The sequence below is a fragment of the Amphiura filiformis genome, chromosome 6 (assembly GCF_039555335.1).
Source record: "Amphiura filiformis chromosome 6, Afil_fr2py, whole genome shotgun sequence".
Lineage (NCBI taxonomy): Eukaryota > Metazoa > Echinodermata > Ophiuroidea > Amphilepidida > Amphiuridae > Amphiura > Amphiura filiformis.
The window spans coordinates 54812332-54826094 of NC_092633.1; the positions used below are offsets into that span (position 1 = coordinate 54812332).

Genomic DNA, 13763 nt, shown 5'->3' on the forward strand with positions numbered 1-13763 from the left:
GGGTATAGTACCCCCTTAAATGAGAAAATTGGGAATGTCTGTATATCAATCATTTATTTTCCTCTGAAGTTTTAAAGATGCCTGAAAAAATGCATCTTCGGTAATTTATATCATGAGGTTACAATTGTTAATTTTACTACTGATGGAGAGGAGTTTTAAGACAATTCTTTCTATAAAACTTTTTAATTTTCAGCAGAAAACAGATTTTGATCATTTTAATATCAATATTTTGAAAATTTTTATCTGGCAAAATTGGGCTGCCGACGAGTCAATTACGTTTGGAGCTAGACAAAATTTGTGTTTTTTGTTGTAAGTACCTCTAAAAGACATCCCCAGCAACATATCCAAAAAGGGACAAAAAAGGAAATGCTAATTTCTTAAGTTATTTAAGGCATTTAAAGGACATTTGTGACGTGTCATGTCAAAACCAGACACTTTTGGGCAGAATCGTAAATGGAGAAATAGCCAAAAATCTGCCGGTGGGTGGTTTTTTCACAATTTGGGTGTGTTGCGAATTTGTGATGTTATCAATGTTAAAAATATTGTCTGATAGTTTCAGACCGGAATATAACTGGCATCTTGTATTTTTTGAGACATTTTTCAAGTTAATTCCTACTCTCAACATTGTCAATAATATTTTTAAAGGCCGATATCTCAATTTCCAATTTTATAATACCATAACTTCCGAACTCAATATCTTCGCTTAGGAATGTCCGATTTCATTGGGGAAAACGTCGTTGTGGAGCAAAATATCTCTATATTTAAGATATGTAAAACCCTCAAAATTCATAACCTGCCCAAAAGTGTCTGCTTTTGACATGACACGTCACATTTGTCAAATTTTGGTCCTCACCTTTGTCCACAGGTGTGAAAAAAAATCAAAATTGCTCATATTTTGATCAAAGTGATTTCAAATTATTTTGCTTGGACAACATTTTCAACAAAGAAGAGTTTGCCATATCTCGGGTGTTTTGTTACCTGGGTAACATCACAAAATAGGTCAAGGTTAACATTATTCAATGGGCTTATGTGCCCTGTTATCCAGGTAACGAAACACATGAGATATGGCAAACTATTCTTTGCTTAACATGTTGTTCCAAGCAAAATAAATCTCAATCCACAACCACAGATCCAATGTCAAAATTAAGGGCTATATATTATAAATCAGTGAAAAAAGTGTAAAGCATATCTAAAAAGCTAGCTATACCATACATTTTGTTTCCAAAAGGTTATTAAATAGTCTATGTAAAAGATACATAGGCCTACTTATAGCTTCCAGAAACAATGAGAAAAGGCATTTTTAGTTATGTCGTCTGCTACGTGTATGTACTCCATAGCTCATTACCATTAAGGCACAGCTCTTACATGTACACTGCCCAGCTCTTACACAAGGTTCTTTACACTCTCCTCAGTTCTGCGATTGGAGTGGCCCTTCTCATAACTTAGTACTCCCAGTCTGAACCCAACAGGTTGTCATTAAGTTTAATTGCACTTGCACATATCTCTGTGTTTTTAAATATATATTGTAAACAAATATACAACCCTGTTTTACATAAACCACTGCTGAAATCTAAATGTGCCAAGATCAAGGAAATTAGCTATATCCTTAACAGGTCCTCAGTTTGATTCCATACATTTGCATCCAGCACTGCTTGTTTCCCATCATGAAACCGCATGTGATATTATTCTTTTTTTTTTATTACTTATTCTATATGCTATATGATATTGATGATAAATGAGGTCCTCATTGCTTTCCTGTCATGAATCCATCCACATATGATATGACTCGGTTTCTTCTACTTGATTGTTTTATATGTTGCATAGTAACCACTATGTGATACAACACTATCACTCTGAAAGATGACTACTACACGATTACTGTCCGAGTTCCATGAATATGCATTCTCTAGTTCTCCACATAATAATGGTGATTTCCGTCCAGTTTCTCTGTCCTCTACCTGAAAATGAGTGAAAGAGAAAAAGTGCATTTTGAATGATAGTGATGTTTGATGTAGTATCAATGTATCATAAAGAACAGGCCCTTGGATTCGGATTTTGCGAAGAGGGTGCATATTTCTTAAATGCAAAAATACAGTGGTTAAGGTCTCCCTGGCCATCAAGATGTTACCCTAAGGAAAAAAGAAAACCCAACCAAAATGGAACATACACATTCACACACATACCCCCACCCCACATACAGAAGGAATACAATATTGCAATATCCCCCTTTATGGCTAAAGCCAGGGGGATAAAAAGTGGACCTTCTCTGAAACTGGAACACTTCGGAACCTTTGTGCACTAAAAGTGGATTCTTTTGCTCATCTCCCCTTCCCCTCTCCCTCATAATGTGTCTAGGCCAAACATATATGTAGTTGAAATTTCACTCCCCAATCCTAACCCTAATACAAAACCTAACCATAACCTTAATGTGCCTGACAGTCTCAATCTCAATTGTAACCCTAAGGTACTAGACCATTTTAATCCTAAGGAGCTGGATGAGGTTGACTCCAATCGGTCTCGCTAACCTGTACATGGTGTTTCTCAAAAACCCTAGCTAGCACTGAACCTAATCTTAACTTTAATCCTAATTCTTAAACACTTAAGAAAGTTCCTGCAATCTTATTGGTTCTTAGTCGTGTGATATGACATGCGTGTGTCGACGAGATACTCGTACACGCTATTTGAACCTGGTAAAATTTGATTAATATTTGTATACTTATGATTAATATATTTATTTGAATTGAAGTGTTTAAGAATGAGAATAAAGGTATTGTTTTTAGGCGTAAAACAACTCGGCTTCAAGCCTCGTTGTTTTACTTAAAATAATGATGTCACCCATGTTATATGAGACGATAGATGCACGACAGCGGCTAAAAACAATACCTTTATTCTCTAACTATACCATTTTTCACCCCAGTATAGCAGTGATGTCAGTGCACATATCATTAGGCGGTTGATGCCTGCGCGAAAGAGCTACCTTAATGCATTAAGGTAGCTTAGTGGTGAAAAATATTATCAGGGTGAAAAATATTATTTAAATCACATCAGGGTGAAAAATATTTAAATCTTGCAAGCCTTTGCAAAAGAAACAAGACTATGTCATTGTCAATGCACAAATTGCCAACCCACAAACTGTCAACCTGCATTCATCTGAGCATGATCTGACAGTGTTTTGCAAAGGCTTTTGGGATTTACCAAAATGGACTATTCCAGTTGAATCCATACACCCCTATAGAAGACATGAACTTAATCTTCCACACAGGGAGTGTGAAAGATTATGATGTCTTCCATAGGGGTGTATGAATTTCAATGGAATGACCCAATAGACCTTTTCATACTGAGTAATTCCGATAAAACCCGAAGCATGAAATAATTTCCTCTGTCGCGCGCGTCTAAAAGTACCTCTTCATCATCATGTACAGTGCGAAGTTCCAATGTGTAACAGGCATCATAACTACGATGAACTTTCGATGGTCAATTTAGGGACGAGAGAGGTACTTTTGCCAAGGATACTCAACGTACAATTAAGCGTGTGGCGGTAGCGTTGTGTAAGAGACTGACCATGGAAGAAGTGATGAACGTAAACAAACACGTTCTGGAAAAAAATTTAACTGACGAAAAATTACGGACATTATCCATTTCTTTCCATTAGTATCTTATTGTGAAAAACCAAGTAGCTGAGGTGTTAGCTCAATATGCTAGGAAAATATTTCTTGCGATGACCACATGTTCACAGTGGCTTAATAAGCTGTATTTTCGCGCAAAAGGGTGTCGTAATTCATGACATTTCTTGTCTGCCATTTTGGGTACAATTTGACCCCCTAGCTTACTAAATAAATATCGCGGTTTTCCGAACTTTTCCGATCTTGATATGAAAAGGTCTATGGTGTATTACTAACCTGTACACTGTCTCGAGTACAACCAAAATGTTCCTCAATCTCCAGAAAACGAAATGTGACTTGAATTTTTGTGCCTGCCTTGGTTTGTATATATGTGTGACAGACTTCATTAGTTGGGTAAGGAAGAGGGAATTTTGGCGATGAGAAGAAGCCAATTGTATCATTCAAGTATTCACTGCATTCAGGTACTGTAAGAACAAACAAAGGTTACACATTCATGCCTTGATCATAAACTATATTAGTCAAATATCAAACATCCATGTTAAACATTTGTGACGTGTCATGTCAAAAGCAGACACTTTTGGGCAGGATCGTAAATGGAGAAATAGCCAAAAATATTTTTCACAATTTGGGTTTGTTGCGAATTTGTGATGTTATTAATGTTAAAAATATTGTCTGATAGTTTCAGACCGGAATATATACTAGTTCGACTTTTCCCTTATAACGTCCTCCATGAGTGATCCATCCACTGCATTTTACTTGTTCAGGGAAAGTGGACAAAATAATGCACACATGCTAAAATGCTGATGTGTCTAATGCATGAACCCGAAAGAGGGAGTGTACTAGACCCTTCAACAGCTCAGAGCAAGTGCAATAATTATTGCTGGTCAATTTCTCACAAGGACACTGACACAAATAAGTTATATCAGCTGTGCTTCAACTTCTGATACCAGCTCACATATAAGAAAAGCAAGATCATAACAGTCTCCTCTCTTTTATGTAAGATTTCTTGATTAACATCCTAAGACCAGAACTTCTTCACTCTCATTGAGTTATACCATTTAAAATCAATACACCCCCTATGGAAGACATGATCTAATCTTCAACGCAGCATATATTGTGAATTTCAAATGGGATTATCTGAATGAGTAACTCTGCACCCCCCTGTAGAGGGAGATTAACGTTATGTCTTCCATGCATAGAGTGTATGTGAAATAGCCCATTTTACTAAATACCTGACTGGTCTTGTTGCTCTGCAATTGGAGTAGTCTTTTGTTCTGCTTTAGTATCATAGTATGCTTTGAAACCTCTGAAGACTGCGCTAGAGTCTGTATGGAATTCCAGCAGCACCTGGTTACCATGGGATACCCATTTGAATGCATCCTTGGATCCACAGAAAATGTCTACTTTGTCTGTTGTTTCATCTGTAATCTGATACAACAAATAACCAAAACAAATAGTATTATCCCCATGAAGAGATGCGTTCGCAGTATTAAATGAATGGTGCAAGAATGAATTATGTTATCCAAATCGAATATAAAATTTACCTACACTTCTTAACTTTGGCCATCGTGTCTGATGGCCTGATCACAGATGGTACAGCAAGCATTATTACAATAAACAGGGCCTTAGCACTGCAATACAAGTTACACTATCATGGAAAAATAAGTGTATGTGTGCTAATCAAATGAGAATATGCAGGGAGGCTAGGAGGGTTGTCACTTGAATGTAAAATGCTACCATGCTTATAAATCATCAACTCTCATAAATGGCATTATTGATAGTAGCAAATTTGCCAACGTATAAAGGTGCAACTGTAATTTGAAAGTGTAACTTCCTAGCCATTTCCTCCCAAGTGGCGCAATATCACTTTGAATCATGGATGGCCAGCAAAAATGACCCCAAATGTTGATATCGCCAAAAGTGGACCCGTAATTGGCAGAAATGTTTATGCCACTGTGTGCTCAAAACCCCCCTTTTTTTGCTGTTTTATTAATGCGGATGCATTATATTCAAGTGTTCCCCCTCCCACATGTAGCCTTGAGAATGTAAACAAGATCAGCTCATAATCTGTGGGCCTTATAACATATCAATATATTTAATTTTGAGAATTGCCTTGTGACATCACAAATGATTCCTTTTACTTAGTCCTATACTTTGTCTGCTTTATTTAACACACACAATATAGACCAGGCAGGTCAACCAGATCACTCTTAACATTGGTCTATTTTTCAGCATAGTGGTAAAAGCCTAACAATTCCCACCAATTACGAGCTGATCAAAGTATAATGAAAATATTATGTGCTTCACTAAAATAAAGAAGACATAATCCTGATACATTCATACATAACATCAAAAAATGCTTACGCCTGCCACCAACAAAGAAGTCTCTTCTAAACTAGTCTCTTCAACACAAAACCTGGACAATCCTCATTCTGATTTACCTTGACATAGTCATAAGTACACTCATCCTGGTATTCAAGTTCAAACTCTTCAAAGTTGATTTCTACAGCCATTCCATGTTCTGCAGTGATACGATATTGACAGTCTCTGTTGTTTGGGTAGAGATTTGGATATCCTGGGCTTTCAAAGAATCCTGATGGTGTTGTTAAGCTTGTATCACAATCTAAATGATAAGATTTCAACAAAAAGCAATTGTTTATGACAACTAATCTAAGCAAAATGAGCATTTTGGTTTATTTTTCCTTGATATTAGACAAAAATCCCAGCTCAAACTTTTGCAATGAATAAAGTCCATAGCCAGGCTTGTTTCACTCACCAAGCAAAATGAGCATCTCACCCCTTATTGTGCACCAAATGTTACCAGACTCAAAACAGATTATTTTCACAATTCTGCTGATTACATATCTTGTTCCAGTATGATCTCATTCAACAATACCTTAAAATTTCTAAATCATCATTCAAGAACAAATTATGGTGACAGAGCATTCACAATATCACAGCACCGAAACTCTGGAATGAGCTTCCACACAGAGACGTAGCTAGGGGGCAGGGGGACCGGTACCCCCTCCCCTGCTGGTCATGGCCGTCCGGTTCATGTAAGGCCATCGGTAGAGCGGAAGGCGTTGGTGAAAAAAAAATTCCGGGTTAACAATAGACTATTTTTTTACCCAGGATGACAGAAAAAAGGGGAGAATTGTAAAAAAAATGATGAAAAATTTTGAATTACATATACAAATTTGTTGTGTTTTTATGTTGGTATATATCGCTTATAATCCTTTCTTTTCTTTTTTTAATCACAACTTCCGTCCGCAAAAAAAACTTCCGTAAGTACATTTACAAGTTGTGTCCCTCCGGTTCCACTGCTTCCACATGACATACATTATCATGATCATTGACTATCTTTGCTTATGTTCATGAATATGATCTAATAGTGTCAGTTTGCCACAAGCATCTTCTCTGATACTGGCCCATTACACATGTTGGTTTATTATTATTTTATTAGTATCAGCTTATTAGCTTCAGCGGAATCAAGCATAAACTGTAAGAAAACACATTAAGTTTATGATGCTTACAGCCTTTGATCATATACGACATACATTATACAAAAAACAAAATAAACAATAAAAAAACATTCAAGTCTAAAAGCATTTACAACAAAAAATATCTATATTTTCTACAAATTTGGAAAACTAAGTGCAATTAAGGATGCTGCTTGGACCTTTCCACAACTTGAAACTGAAAATGTTAAAAAAAAACCTTTAAAAACGTACCCATTGTGAATTGAACCATATCAATAAAGTTGTAAGATCCTCGTAGTCCTTGTTTGCTTATGAGGTGGTCAGAACGTAGAAAGATAGTAGCAATATTGCCTGTTGAGAGCCACACAAAGGGGATATGTTGACCACAGTAACGTTCCCTATCTCCTGAATGCGCTGTCTGAAACTACACAAATGAAAATGTTAATCAATATTATAATCTATGCTGAGGAGGATGCCCTCAATTTTTTTAAATAAAATTCTGACTAACATACCCTGCAAAAATCAAGGCCTGGGTGCTATGTTTGTAACAAAATCTGAGATTTTTAATAAAACGATGTGTCTTGTCATTTTATTCGAATGCATAAGTGATGTTCATAACACTGTACATACATGGCGTACGGGATGGTCATAACACATCAAAAGAACCAACCTCGGTCACGATCAACGGAGTGACATGCATTGGCTACATAGGCGTGGTGATTTTCTTTGTTTGTCCTGTTTTGTTCGGCTCAATATCAAAAGGAACTTTAAGTGAAAACTAACATTTAGGCGATAGATACATCGTTGTCTTCACACGCTATTGTGTCAGGATGATGCTCTGAATGATAATAAAATTTCTGCTCAACAAGGGTCCTTCTGAGACTCAACACCAGAGGCATGTGTTTTGTTTTGCTTTTAATTTTAGGCTTCATTAAAGGATGTGTAAAACATACCATATTGACAAAATGGAATTGCATCTTACCTCAACATAATCATAAGTACAGTTGGTAGAATATTCAAAATCAAACTTGGTGATATCAATACTAATAAGTTGTCCTTCTTTTGCCACAATGGTAATAGTACAATTCATGTTATTGCCATACGATGCTGGGTAGCCTGGACTCTGAATGGTGCCTTCTGAGTCAGAGAGGGTCAAGTCACAAACTGGAGATAGATTGAAATTGTTAAATTAAGTTACGGTATCTTCTACAAGCACAATACATCAATATGAATAACCTACTAAGGGCTCTGCAATAATTATGAAGATAGTGAATTCTCAAAATGGGCTTTCAAAATTGCTTACCCCCACCCCCATCCTTCACACATCCAAGATTTTGGGAAGCCCAAGCCTAATCATGTAATACGAGCATAGCGAGCAGGAAATTTTACCCACTTGAATGTTTTCCTAACATATTTCAACACCTCTTTAGGGCATAATATCGAAATGGTGCCCAAACCTTCTGTGCCAAAAATTGCTCCCACCCCCCCTTTTGACTTGCCAAGAAATGCTTACTCTCCTTTTGGCTTGCCAAGAAATCCCCCCCCCCGATAATATACCACCCAGGTATACTTAATTATTTCAACACACCTAATATTAATACAGATTTTTGGTAACATGTACCTCTGTCTGTAGTAAAATGTTTGCATTTTTATCACAAACTCTCAAGGTTTTGATACATCATATGAGAAATTTTCAAAGAATATTTCTATATCTTTTAGATGTTGAGTTATTGGTCAAAAAGTAGAAAGTGTACAAATGACCATAAAAACATAAAACCAACTGACTTATAAAATGTTCAATTTTCTATTAGGAACATATACTACTACTAGCCTACTTTTTGTGTTGCAAATCAAACGTTTGTTTTGCCTACCTGAAAAAATGGCTCAACTTACCGCTGCATACAGTACTTATTGTGAGTGGAAAACATAATTTCAAGAAAATAAGAATTGAATACATCTATGAATTTAAGTGTCCTCTTAATTTTATCAAAGTAAAAAAGTTGTTCATGAAAATTAATATGTGTTGGTAAAATTTATGACTGATGATTACATTTTGATCCAAATACAAACATTTGGATCCAAAGTTAAATCTTCAATCAGTCCTTCAGCTCAGGGTATTTTGATAGGGGGGGGCAAACACTTTATGAAATTCCTTATGCGGCGCGTTAGCGCTGCCCGTCGCGCTTGCGCTACGCAGGGGGGTGTCTGAGGGGGGATGTGCCCCCCTCAGAATTTGGAAAATTTTCAAAATGAAAGCACAAATGAAGCCATTTGATGCACCATTTTCACCCTTTTAGGGTTATTTATTTATTTTCCAACCGCATATTTTTATGGATTTCATTCACGGGCCCGACTTTCAGCCCGCTGGTTTTAGGCATGGACCTACTCAATTAGTAAATCCAGCACCTTTTGGCAACAAAATAAGTTCATGGTACAAATGTGCACGAAGTGAAATATGGTGTAAACGGTAAAATAAAGTCGCGCGAAACGCGAAAACATTGGCACTTTTTAGGTTAAAATGGCCAAATATGAGGTTACTTTGGTCAGAAACCCACATACAGGTGTCTACATTGTGGAATGATTGTATGGACCATCTACCTATCAAAATATGAGGGGGGGGCACTTTGCGAGTGCAGCGAGCGAAAAAAATCAGGTTTTTTTAATGCTTTTTCAGTCAGAAAAGGACAAAATGTGCCCATTCGCGAGTGTAGCGAACGAAAGATTAGGTTCTTTATGCTATCTTCTTGGTCCGAAGGGGGAGTTTCCCTAACCATGGCCAGGGAGGGGAATGGCCCGGGGGAATGGCTCCTTTTCTTCTTCTCCCTCCTCTTTCTCTCCCCTCCCTTTTCTCTCTCCTTCTTCTCTTTCTCTCTCTCCTTCTCTTTCTCTTTTTCCTTCCTTTTACTTTTTTTTTAAATCATAGGGGGGGCAATTGCCCCCCTTGCCCCCCCTGTGGCGCCGCCCCTGCTTCAGCTTGTCTCTTTACCATAGCCCTGTGTGTGGATGGCGTGCTTAGGTTTGTTCTGATACTACCAAAGCCCGGGACCAAAGCTTACCAAGTTATGGAATAACTTTCTTGTTTTTCAGTGACCATATTACTGTGATTACCTGATCTTTGTGGTGCATCTATGAATTTGTAGGAGATGGAATAATGAGCATAATCTCTAGTGATGTCATTGGTGATGAATGTAATATTCACTTCATTGCTGTCTGACATCCATTCAAATCTGGCCAGTGATTGACAGTATTTGTTGCTCCTTCCTGTTGTTACATCTGAAATCTATACAGATTGGACTATTTCAGTTGAAATCCATGCAATAGAGGTTATCGGTGTTCTATAAGCTGCATATTCTATCAGCGACTGCTATACATTGTTTAGGATTTTCAAAAGAAGTACCTGCATGTGCAACCATGACTGTTTCAAAATAGCCCGCCAAAGTCATGCAAGTAACTCCGAGGTCATGCATTGAATTGGTTTGAATGAGGAATACTACGGGAATCAGCGCCTTTTGTTGGAAGTCACACATGAGTGAAGTGGATAACCTCTATCCCTATGGAAGACATAATTTCTCCCACATAGGGAGTGTGAATTTCAAATGGGGTTACCTGAATGGGTGACTCCATAAATTTGAAATCTACACTCCATGGAAGATTAAGATCATGTCTTCCATAGGGGTGTATAGATTTCAACTGGAATAGCCCATTGTTATTAAAAAACACTACAACATTTTAAAAATGTTGTCAAAATGTTATGTGAAATAATTTTCGGTAAACATTTTTGCCAAATATTTTGTCAACACTTATAACATTATGTTATGTTTCACAACAGTTTTATGCCCTTTTCATACCCCGACACGTAACTGTAAAACCTTTTGTGTTTGCAGTGTACCTACCAATGGTATCCCCAGCTGTAATAATGCCATTTGAAGTATTTTAGACCCGTCTGGTACTGTGGTATAGGCCACAGTCCCGGGGAAGGGGGGGCACTCACATGTTAAGGTGGTACGGGTATGTGTGGCGGTCAAGGGTCCCTTTTTCAGGCTCTCCGGCAGTTCTTTAAGCCCCACATTTGGATCTGCTCCAGTTCTTTGAGCCTCAAACTCTGACAATTGTAGCTCTATAAGCTCAAATTTGGAAATAATTTAGAAACTTTTAGCTCAACAGCCAATAATTTGGCCCTAATTTCAGTTCTTCAAGCCCCTATTTTGCCCGAAAATCAGTTCTTAGTTCCCAAAGTTTGGTGCTCCGTGCCGCACACCCCTACCAAAATTTAAGTTGAGTGCCCCCCCCCCCCCCGGCCCCAGTATCCCCAGCTGAGTACATTCATGGTTATCAAGAATTCCTGGTTGGAACAGTTTCTAATCTTAAAACCCTACCTCAATTGCATCAAGGCCACATTGTGTATCTGCAGCAAGATGTAATGCATCAAATTGTAGAAGAACCTTCTTATCTGCCATTGCATGTATGATATAATGACATATTAATGTCAATTCTTGGGCCAATGCTTCTTTAGTGTCTTGTGAAGGTGTTGAGATGGTTCCATTATCACTGGTCAAGAACAGGTTACAATCTAAAGACAAATCAAACATAGTGTGAATTATTATATAAAAGATGCAATAAATAGCCTATATGTCAATCTAAAAAATGATCTTAAGTTGAACTATTTTTCCACAATTTTGTTTTAATGGAGACCCTGCATACACATTTTGAAATGTTTAAAGTGAGGAAGCACGGTGAAAGTTAGTGATACGGGCTCTACCTCATAATCGGATGGTTCTTGAAGTTTGAGCCCAGCGGTGCCATCGTTTTGTGCACTGGGCAAGGCACTTTACCTCACTTGCCTCTCTCTACCCAGGGGTGAAATGGGGAGCTGTTAGGGATATTGTCCATTGAGCACCGCCTAAAGGTATGAGCATGCCTTGGGCATTGTATGGCAGCTGACATATTCTAACGATGGCGGAATAAATGTAAAGCGCTTTGATACATGTGAAAGGCTCAATATAAATGTCAACATTTATTTTATTTCACATGGATCATTTTGACATTTTGTGCTATCCAAGACTCTGCTAGAATCTCAATTGTAATAGCCTACCTTTTATAAGGGTTGTAACTATAATTTTATACACTAAATTTTGGTTTTTATTTTATTTCTCATCAGAAAGAGATTGCAACAACTCAGTAACATAAAATAGCCAACACCCTATCACAGATCAATAAACCCTCAAATTTGAGTAGCGTCTATAAGATAATAATTTTCATAAAATGTGCTGCTTTGTAAAAATAAACATGTTGCTGCTGCATAACGCGCAAACACAAAATCTGAATCAACTGAAATTTTTGGGAACAAGCTTTTTTCATGGATATCTACTGACAAATGTCATAAAAAGAGGATGCTAGGATCACAAAATCCTCCTTTAAGTCAATATGAAGTATTAAAAGTTAAAATGTCAAAATGGTCCGTATTTTGTGACACTTTTATAACTGGCATTCTTTCGCAACAAGAATTCTTGAGATGAACAATTATGTTTTCTAAATGTATTATTGACACCCCACCCACACACACGAAGGACACACACCCCTATATACCCACAGGCAAACGTGAAAAGTGTTACACCACATATGGATGTCCTCCGTTTCTGTATGTCTGCTGTTACAAACAGATTTCTCAGGTGTCTAAGGATGCATACCGCTCATTCTACAAAATCCGGTGCCAATAGCCTTTTTTCCATTCTTTGGTCCACAAACACTTTGTCGAGCATTTAGGGCATCAAATATGTTGTTTTTCTGGTAGAACTCAACGAGATCTACACGGACATATATAGTTTTCCATACTTTAAATGCTTTCTTCAGCCTGATTAACCCTTGCAACGGCTTCAAAATCGCTAAAAATGCGTTTCCACTGCTCAAGTGTCACATCTAACCCCGAATATTTTCTTTGAATAAATGCGATTTCTTTACATATTTGTTGTTTTTTAATAAGATAACGCACCATCATATTGTTTATCAACATTATTTTTTAGTGATTAAAACGTCTTTGGGTAATTCTAAAATAAATTGCACTTTCCACCAAAACGCTGTGAGCTACGTTACCCCTTTTTAACACACGTTATTGGAAAGAAGTAAAACAGAGGTATCAATGTAATTTGCGGTTTTTGAAAGGAAACACTCATAGGTTTTTAAAAATAACAGTAGAAATCGTGATGCTGTAGCATTTTTGGCATAGAAATGTTGTAAACATTGAAATTTCGACCGACCATGTTAAGATTGGTGAGCTATGTTACCAGGATTCTATAGTATGCACTTGTATTACATGTACTCCTAATAATATGTGAAAGCTACCAGTGGTCGAACCCCATTTATATTAGAATTAACCGACATAACGTTCTAACGTTCGCAAATCACATTAAAACCATTAAAAACCAGTGAACTACATTACTGTGAGCTACGTTACACACTCATTTACGCATCTTCAAAACTTCTATGAAATGGTGAAATCTGTTTTACATTTCACTCAAGTGATCTTTAATTTGCTTTTTATGACCTTGGATTCAGTAAAACCAGCCCATTTTGTAGTCGGTAACGTAGCTCACATTACATTGAGTTTTAGTGTTAAAAAACATCATGACTTCCTGAAAGAAAAATATGCAAGTGGTGTTGGCAA

General features: G+C 37.2%; 1 protein-coding gene across 1 annotated transcript in view; it reads right to left on the reverse strand.

Annotated features, from left to right (window-relative positions):
- Positions 1-1752: 1752 nt before the first annotated feature.
- Positions 1753-13763, reverse strand: part of LOC140154619 (cubilin-like) — a 47139-nt gene continuing 35128 nt past the window's right edge. Inside the window, exons 25-32 of the mRNA XM_072177187.1 lie at positions 11479-11672; positions 10211-10382; positions 8085-8266; positions 7355-7526; positions 6065-6246; positions 4856-5051; positions 3900-4087; positions 1753-1958 (exon numbers count right to left, since the gene is read on the reverse strand). Coding sequence (XP_072033288.1) covers positions 1797-1958; positions 3900-4087; positions 4856-5051; positions 6065-6246; positions 7355-7526; positions 8085-8266; positions 10211-10382; positions 11479-11672 — 1448 coding nt within the window. The 3' untranslated portion in view covers positions 1753-1796. The remainder of the gene's footprint in view (positions 1959-3899; positions 4088-4855; positions 5052-6064; positions 6247-7354; positions 7527-8084; positions 8267-10210; positions 10383-11478; positions 11673-13763) is intronic.